The sequence below is a fragment of the Crocuta crocuta genome, unplaced genomic scaffold (assembly GCF_008692635.1).
Source record: "Crocuta crocuta isolate KB4526 unplaced genomic scaffold, BGI_CrCroc_1.0 scaffold348, whole genome shotgun sequence".
NCBI classification, from domain to species: domain Eukaryota; kingdom Metazoa; phylum Chordata; class Mammalia; order Carnivora; family Hyaenidae; genus Crocuta; species Crocuta crocuta.
This window is the reverse complement of record NW_027529573.1, coordinates 5389234-5398199: the sequence shown is the minus strand read 5'-3', so window position 1 is coordinate 5398199 and position 8966 is coordinate 5389234. Positions and strand designations below refer to the sequence as shown.

The 8966-nt window shown below is 51.7% G+C and overlaps 1 protein-coding gene across 1 annotated transcript in view; it reads right to left on the bottom strand.

Moving 5' to 3' along the window:
- Positions 1-6384: 6384 nt before the first annotated feature.
- CRYBB1 (crystallin beta B1) overlaps positions 6385-8966 on the bottom strand; it is a 28954-nt gene continuing 26372 nt past the window's right edge. Inside the window, exons 5-6 of the mRNA XM_077761531.1 lie at positions 8648-8790; positions 6385-6604 (exon numbers count right to left, since the gene is read on the bottom strand). Coding sequence (XP_077617657.1) covers positions 6421-6604; positions 8648-8790 — 327 coding nt within the window. The 3' untranslated portion in view covers positions 6385-6420. The remainder of the gene's footprint in view (positions 6605-8647; positions 8791-8966) is intronic.

Genomic DNA, 8966 nt, shown 5'->3' with positions numbered 1-8966 from the left:
GCCGGCCGCGCGGGGGGGCGGGGCGGCCCCCGGGAGCTGGCCCCGCCCCGGAAGTCCTCCTCTGCGTGCTGGCTTACCCCCCAGGACAGGCAGCTCACCACTCTTCCTGCCGGGGCAGCTCTGTTTCAGAGCTCTACCCTTCTGTCTGTAAGCAGCGAAGTGGAATGGTCGCGGAGAAGTGGTTTCAGATAAGACTACACCCTGAACAGAGGGCATTTATGCTCCTGTGTGGAAAAAAGAGGGAGGAGCTATGGTACATATTCATAGACGTCAAGGGTTCTCAAGAAAGGGGCGACTTTGCCCTTCCCCCCACCGCAAGGACATTTGACAATATATGAAGACCGTTTTGGTTGTCACAACTGGGGGTCAGAAGTGTCGTAGGGGTGTGCAGAGGGTAGAGGCCTAAGATGCTACTAAGCATCCTGTATTAACACAGGACAGCCCCCTCCCCAGCGGCCCCCCCCCCCAGCCAAGGATGTCAGCTGTGCTGAGGTTGAGAAACCCTGACATACATGAGTAAAATAAAACTCTGGGCTGGTAGGTCTCAGCTCCATCTAGGATATTTAACCTCTCTGTGCCTGTGTCTTCATCTGTAAAATGTGTGTATAATAGATCTGTCTATGCATTATGTGCATCTCATTGAAGGAAGGGGAAGGAAGGGATGCAGCTTACCTTTCATTGTGGACCTTTTGTTCTTTGTTGTTGTTTTTTAACCATCTATATGTTGTCTATTTAAAATAAATTTCTGTTGGGGCTCCTGGGTGGCTCCGTTGGTGAAACATCCCACTTCAGCTCAGGTCTTGATCTCACATCTCATAAGTTTGAGCCCCGAATCGGGCTCTGTGCTGACAGCTCAGAACCTGGAGCCTGCTTCGGATTCTGTGTCTCCATCTCTCTCTGCCTCTCCCCTGCCCATTGTCTGTCTCTCTGTCTTTCTCTCAAAAATAAATAAACATAATAAAATTTTTCTAACAGTTACAACCATAACAGCAAACACACACATATATATAAGTGCAGGTCTTTATCTAAACACTCCATCTATATTTACATGTGTCAACTTTTAATATCCTGTGATAGGTGTATTGTCACCCCCATCTTACAGATAACAAAACCAAGACATACGGAAAAGAGATAATTTGCCCACAGCTCGCCATGCGTTCGTTCATTCATAGCTCTTCATTACTCCGTTCATATGTCCAGTAAATAGTGCCTACCACGTAGAAAGTATTGGGACTGACGATATGAAGTCACCTGTCTCCATGAAGCTGACTTATTTAAGAACATTATCACACAACATTTGTTGTACACATATTCGAGGCTTTGGATGACTAACTGCATAGTAACTCTGCTGGGTGTTTTATAACGCCCCGATGTGGGCGGAGAAATGGAGATGGGGGAAGAGATCGGAAGGGGGACCCTTTGTTTAATGCATTCTGGCCAGCAACAGCATCTCCTGAGCACCTTATGATGGGCACTGGGATTCAGCACCTAATGGGGGACAGGACTCTGCATCCACGTGGGGAAACCAGACCCTTCACTACGCATGCACGATAGAGTGGGCACCCCTAGTTGGGGAGGAGGGAACAGGGGGGATTCACCTGGCCCAGGGAGGGAGGGCCAGGCATGTTTACACGAAGGTCTAGGTCTGTGGAAGAGTGTGCCAGTGACGGAGACCTGCAGGTTCAAAGGTCCAGCAGGAAGCACTTTTCAGATGTAGGCTCTCGTGAAGGCAGTGGACCGGATGTGGGGAGAGGGGGGAGACAGGAGATCAGAGGGGTCTGCAGGGGCTGAGTGCCGTGGGGCTTTGCTGAATGTGGGAAGGAGTCAGGACCTCATGTGGCAGCGATGGAAAGACATGGAAGGTGTTCCGCAGGGGAAGGACCTGGTTAATTTTGCTTTCTGCGGAGATCCTCTGGCTGCTCCGTGGAGAGGGACAGGCAGGGAAGGTAGGCTGGAGGCTGTTGAAATACCCCAGGGGAGGTGGCCAACCCAGGGTGGGACCAGAGGCATGGAGGGGAGGGTCAGGTTCCAGAGATGTCGGGAAGACAGAACTAGCAGATCTCAGTCGGGGGTAAAGAAGGGGACCAGATGATCCTCTGGTTTCTAGGTTGGAGCTTCTCCTCTCAGTCCTCCAGCTTGCTGAACCGCTACAAATCTCAAGCTAGCTGCCCCTCCCTGAGGAAGCCTGCCTGACCCCCAGGAGATCCTGATGAGACAGACACTGGACCACGCAGCCCAGAAATTTGATGTGGCTTTGAAACCAAACGGAAGGTCTCACCCCGTCCACTCCTCCAGTCTATGAATAACCAGGCGGGGCCTCTTATGTCTTCTCCCTCAACCTGTTTCCCCAGCCTCTAGAGGAAGCCTGGCACTTAGGAGGCCCTCAGCCAATACTTGTCAGAAGCAGGAAGACTCAATGTGGCATGAAACACGTTGATTCGAGGGGCGCCTGGGTGGCTCTGCCGGTTAAGTGTCCCACTTCGGCTCAGGTCATGATCTCATGGTTCGTGGGTTCAAGCCCCGCATTGGGCTTTGGGCTGACAGTGCACATCCTGCTTGGGATTCTCCTCCCCCCGCCCCTCCCCCATCTCTAAATAAACTTAAAAACAAACCACGTTGATTCTAAAACTCTTTCCATGGGGCGCCTGGGTGGCTTAGTCGGTTAAGTGTCCGACTTTCACTTAGGTCATGATCTCGTGGTTCATGGGTTCAAGCCCCGCATCGGGCTCTGTGCTGATTGCCAGCTCAGAGCCTGGAGCCTGTTTCGGAGTCTGTGATTCCCTCTCTCTCTGACCCTCCCCTGCTCACACTGTCTCTCTCTCTCTCCTAGAAATAAATAAAAACATTAAAAAAAAAAAAACTCTTTCCAGCTCCAACATTTGAGAAGATGATACGAATGATGAGTAAGGGAAATGCTGTGCTTTAAGCTCCTTATCATATTCAGTCAATCCTTTACTCCTCCCCACAACCTCATGTCTCCCATTTTACAGATGAAGGAACAGAGGCTCCAGCAGGTAATTTGTCTTGACCGCAGGCAACAGCTTGTAAATGTCAGAGCCGAGATGCAGACTCGGAATGTTGGTGGCAGCAGGTGGCCCGCAGTGGACAGGGAGCTAGGATCGAGGGGCAGTTCTCTCCTCCTGCTGGAAGATGCGTAGCACTCCTAGCTGGGGACCCAAGCTGCGCAAAACACTCTGACCTTAGGTATCTGGTCCAGGTGACTGGCCGTCATGGCAACGAGGCTCTAAAGAGATGCTCACCTCTCTAGGAACTCCTCGGGACACCCTGGTACAATGACCCTTTCCCCAAACTCGGTTGCTTTGTGTCCATCGGCATCTGGTGCTGGCACGCAAGGGATCGCACCCCTGGGTGGTCCCTCCAGCCCCACCCCGCCCCTGGCACGCACACACAGCGCTGACTTCTATCCGTGCCCTGATGCCCGAAAGACTGTGGCTTGCCTCCTGTTGCTGTGGACGGGACATAACGTTCCACAGCTAAGGCACTGTGTCTTCCCAAAGGCCTGTGACTCAGAGACTCAGGAGCTGGAATCCAATATCGAAACATGATGACACCCCAGCGTGCCCTGCGTTTTGAAGCCAGCATTTAGGGCAAAGCTCCCGCAGAGTCCAAACCAGCACTGAGGAGCCGCCCCCCCAAAAAGCTATGGGTGCCGAAGCCACGTGACCGAGTCTGGCTCCACCGGTGACCTCCAGCAAGGCGCCCACCATCACTCCTTCTGTTGAACACCTGATAAAGTCAAATGCTCTAAGTTTCAGTTTCGAGGCAAAAAAAAAAAGTGTGACTTCTATCTAAGCTCTGAAATTCTGTTCCAGGTGGTGAGAAGCTCGCATGTCATTGAAAGTAGGACCCACGGCAGAAACAACAGGTCTGTAACTCTTAAATGTCACCCTCCCTCCCCGCCTTTTTACCTGTTTTTGTCTTAGACTTGCCTGTCCTTTGTATCTGTTCTGGCTTTTTATTACGTGGTGTGTCGATTCATAGGCTTGTTAACAAAAGCGGAATAACATATGGATACAGCGAAAGGTCAAACAGAAAATAATTACTTGGACATTTCCTTCCTAGCTTTTGTTGGTTGGCTTTGCCGAGCGTGAGCTCACGCTTCAGCACGGAAAACACACACACCGTTTTCGTAGAAGACCCATGAGAAAATCAGGGCGTTGACACCTCTGAGTTAAAGCAACTTGGAAAATCTAGATTACGAACGCGCAGAAGCTTTATCACTCATTTTAACCAACGGATGTCTATTATGTTTGCCTTTTAGCGGGCTCGCAGGATTGATGCACGGAAAACAAAACACCTGTTACGTCCAAAATAGTTCTTTCGAGAAGTATGAAATACAAATTCTAAGTGATCAGAAAGCAGCTTGTGTTATGTTTCAATGGGGAGTCTTTCTCTTTTTCTTTCTCTTTTTCACCAAAGCCTGCGTCTCGCTGTCAGTGAGGCCTCACAGCTGAGCTCGTGTGACTGGAAGGCTTGACTCCACTGTAGTGGAGTTTTAGAGCTGCCCCCACAGACCTTAGGAACTGAGGGTAGGAATCTGTATGGCGTGACTTGGGAACTAGAGATTCACGGCCGTTCGGAGATGAAGTACCGACCCGTGGAGAATCATGGAAGCTGTAAACCACGGAATCCCAGCGTCAGAATCTTGGGTCTGGTTGAACATTCGAGCGGCCCTCGTAGGGACAGGAAGAATGAGTCCCAAGGAACGGAAGCATTTTGCCCAACACGGCAGTTTCTAACAGTGGGGCAGGCCAAACGCCGCATCCACAGATTCCTGCACAGGAACCTTCTAGTCCAACGCAAGAGAACCTGTCTTCTAATGGAAGACACTGGTCACATTAGAGGGTGGAAGCAGGGAGAATGAGGATGGGAGGGAGCGGGAGGGCGTGCCTCAGAGGGCAAAGACCTTCAGAGTCAGGTGGTACCTCAGCTTTGCAGCTCAGCAAAACCACAGAGTGGGGCGTCAGGGGGCCCCACCCTTCTTTCCAGCTTCATCTCCTGCTGCATTCAGCAACTTCTTCCTAACCACCCCCTCCCCCCCCCCAGCTTCTGCCCACACAACCACCAAGCTAGTGCTCTCATGTCAATAAGCTTCGCTCGGGCCCACAACAAATTCTCTCAAGCTCTGTGCCTTTCCACATGGTGCCCCAGGCCTGCCAAGTACAGCTGTGTAAGTTGGGTACGGCGGGTGGGTATCACCTTCACACTCCGGACGTCCCAGATTTAGACCAAGAAGTTCTCGCAGATGGCAGTCAAATGTCTTGAGGTATCATTTTGTCATTTGAACCAAGGTGCCATGGGGGGGCGGGGGTGGTAAGGTCCTCGCTGTGTTCTCTGCCTGGAATGTCATCTTTCCTCTTCTCTACCAAGCAAGCTCTTGTCCCAACCTTCAAGGTCCCCTCAAATATCGCCTCCTCCATGGCAACACCTCCCCCGGCAACCCTCCTATGTGGATTAAAGGTTAATAACATCAATCAATAATAACTGTGGATATGGGCGTCAATATTGCCTGGTGCAGATTTCCAAAGAGCAGGGCATGTACTATTTGTAGTAGGAGAGATGATTCTCAGCGGAATTCGGACCCGGGATTAAGTAACACTGCATCAGATACAAGAAAAGTAATGCTGTTTTCAATCCTCTTTGATTATATGAGGGAGAAAAAAAATCTGGTGTGTGTCTTTCAGATCTCTCGGCAACACTTGCTAATCACCCATTTTATCAAAGCGCGAGCGGGCTACAGGCTGAGAGTCATCAGCAGGCAGGTGTCTGTCTGATACTTGGCCTTCTTAAAAGTATATTTACACGATTGCTTTCTATCTGTGGCATATGATGCTGATTTTCCACTTCCCGTGGTGTTATAAAGCCTCATTTACAAATCAATGCCTCTAAGCACAAAGTAGGAAGTCTGTTTAAATAAAAATATTAAGTAAATAACAAGACAGGTGTTAAGCAGAGAAGGCAAAGAATCAGCAGCGCGCTCGAAGGAGTAGTGTTGGAAAACACGGATTTGTTTAAGAGCGTAGGCTCGGCAGCCCGACAGCCTGGGTTCCAATTTTGGCTGTGTGACCTTGGGCAAGTCATTTTTCCCTCTCTGAGTCCCAGTGTCCTCACCTGTTAAGTGGGAGTCATTATGATACCAGCCACTTAGAGCAGTCCAAAAGATATACTAAGGGAATGTGTGTCGCGAACTTTTGCCTGCTGCGTGTATTACTGGAATACATAATTATGAAGACGGAGGAAGTCACGTGCCGGCAGTGATGAGGGACCCCCAAAGCTCACATCTATGCACCGACCCAGGAGACACGTTGGCTTTAGGAACTTTTATTTGCATGGGAAAGATGGGGAAACAGAGTCTGGGGGAGGGGTGGGGCTAGGAAGAAGAGCAGGGTGCGGATGGGATCACTTGGGGGGCTCGGCGGCCAGGACTGGGAAGCAGCCCTCACGGTGCCACTGCCTGTCGCGCAGGCGACGCACGGACTGCATCTGCGGCTGGAAAGCCCCCCACTCGTTCCAGTGCCGGTAGTCGCCGGGCTCCAGGAGGTACTGGTATCCGCGGTAGCCGGGGTACTGGTAGCCGACCCAGCTGGAAGGGAAGCGGGGAGGACAGGGTGAGACGGTCAGTCTCACTGCCCGGCTCCCAGGTCCCCCCCCAGGCCAGCTCCCCCTGCCCCATCCCTGCAATCGACTCTCCATCCCTCATGGGCTTGGGTCACAGGAAGCCAGCACGGCTCCTCTGTCCTGGCTTTGCCCCTCCTTGGGGCTTCCTATTGGCTTTGGCCAGTGACTAAAAGACCTTAGTTTCCCCTTCTAGAAAGTGGAGTGGTCACCATGGCCGGCGTATCCGGGGGCCAGATGGAAAAATGCACCTAAAATAGTTACTGAGTATATTGTGGGCTTGGGTGGTGGGGAGATCAACGCACATTCCACGGATGGTGGTGACGTGGGGCTCACAGAACAGGATCGAAGGGATGAGAATAGGTCTCGGGGACTGGTTAGCAACGAGGCAGCGAAGAAAGAGGAGCCTCCTTTCAAATAATGGTTTCCTATGTACGTAAGTGAATTTACACGTAGTGGTTGGGAATGCACATTCCGATATCAGCAATACTCCGTTCAGATCCCCGCACTGCCACCTACTAGCTGTGAGAATCTGAAGAGAGGACTTACCAGAACTCTAGCTTGCTGTCCGTGAAACAGACAATAATGTATCCACCTTGTCGGTTTGTTACAAAGATTCCATAGCTATTCACTGAGAGTAGTTAGCGCAGGGCTTGGTACATAGTTATCATTAAAGATTCATTTCTGACTGCTGTCATTGCCTGGGCTGGGAGGGTCTGTCCAGGCCTCTCCCATACCCCCTGCCCACCTTTCAAAGCCTGTTTTCAGATCTAGTCACCCCAGGTAAGCCTCTGACCTGCCATCTACTCCAGCACACACACCCAGGTCCCTTCCTCCTGTGACCTCCTGCGTGGACCATCTCTGAGCCAGTAATGTTGGACATCATCTCATGGGTACACTTGGGCCTCCCTGTCGGGCCGAGTAAGCCCCCTGAAGGCAAGAATTGAGCCTTATTCATCCCGCCTTCCCCAGGGTTCTAGCGCCGTGTCTGGGCTCACAGGTGATGTGTAGTAAATATCAGATGGTGTGCATCCGAGGACACGGTTTTCAGAGAAAAAGAAAAGCCAAAGAAAAAAGCCAGGGCCTTGAGGGTGTTACAGGAACTTAGAAAGCGTCTGGGTGAGACACAGAAGCCCTGTATTTGCTTAGAGGAGACCAGGACCGTCTGGCACGGTTGTTCAAAGGCAGAGGGATGGTTACAGTGATCTCCGGGCATCCAGTCCTCTGTGTTCTCACAGAAATAAGGTTGCTGGGCTCTGCTTTGAAAGTTTCAAATCTAGAGGCACCTGGGTGGCTCAGCTGGCTAAGCGTCTGTTTTCGGCTTGGGTCATGGTCTCGTGGTTCCTGGGTTTGAGCCTCACGTTGGGGTCTGCACTGATAGTGTGGAGTCGGCTTGGGATTCTCTCTCTCTCTCTCTCTGCCCCTTCCCTGAATCTGCCTGTGCGCACGTGTGCTCTCGCTCTCAAAATAAATTCTTGAAAACTTCAAATCTGAAGAGTTCGAATAAAGGGCCCTTTTAGATCAAGGAGTCTGCTGGGCCCATTGTATAGACAGCAATACTGAGACAGAGAGAGGGGCACGGGGCTCACCCGGCTTTCACGGCACCTCAGTGACATGGTGAAGGCCCCTGCATCGCACAGTCTCACATCCCAGAAGCCATACTGCTCATCTCCCCAGAGACTGGAAGTTCCCCAAGCTTTCTCAGCTACCTGCATGAACTCTGCCTCCCTCCTTTATTTCTCCAATCCCAGTGGGTCTAAAAGTGGTTATTTCCCCCCTCCCACCTTTTTAGAACCAATCGCCAGGTTTGTTTACACAGACATGCAATTCATCAAAGTACACTGTCCAGGGAAATAAAGCTCTGTAAGGGCGATCCCGGGCCCCAGCACTGGCAGCATTCGGGAGGGCCATGTGGCCTTGCTACGCACCCGGTGTTATATTCTCTAAGGGGGACGGCCTTTGAGTCAGTGCTTAAAGCAGAAGCCACGGGCCTGGCAGGAGAGATGCTTACGTTCCGCTGGAGACCCTCACGCTGCCCACGCGGTCACAGAAGCCATAGACCCAGAGACTGGGCACGTCATCTTCCTGGATCTCCATGGTGTTGCCTTTGAAGTTGGCCCCTTCAAACAAGCAGATCTTGTGCTCCTGGGCATCCTGGGGAAGGAGAGACTGGGTCAGGCGTATGAAGTGTGAATGGGGCAGAGAGAAGTAACATAGAGGGCCCCCCTGGGTGTGGAGAGAGAGAATGCTGAGTCTGCTCGGGTCATCCTGGGTGTCACCGGGGGTTGCCACTGTCCAGCCTGGCAGGGCCCCCTCGGCTGTGAAAGGAG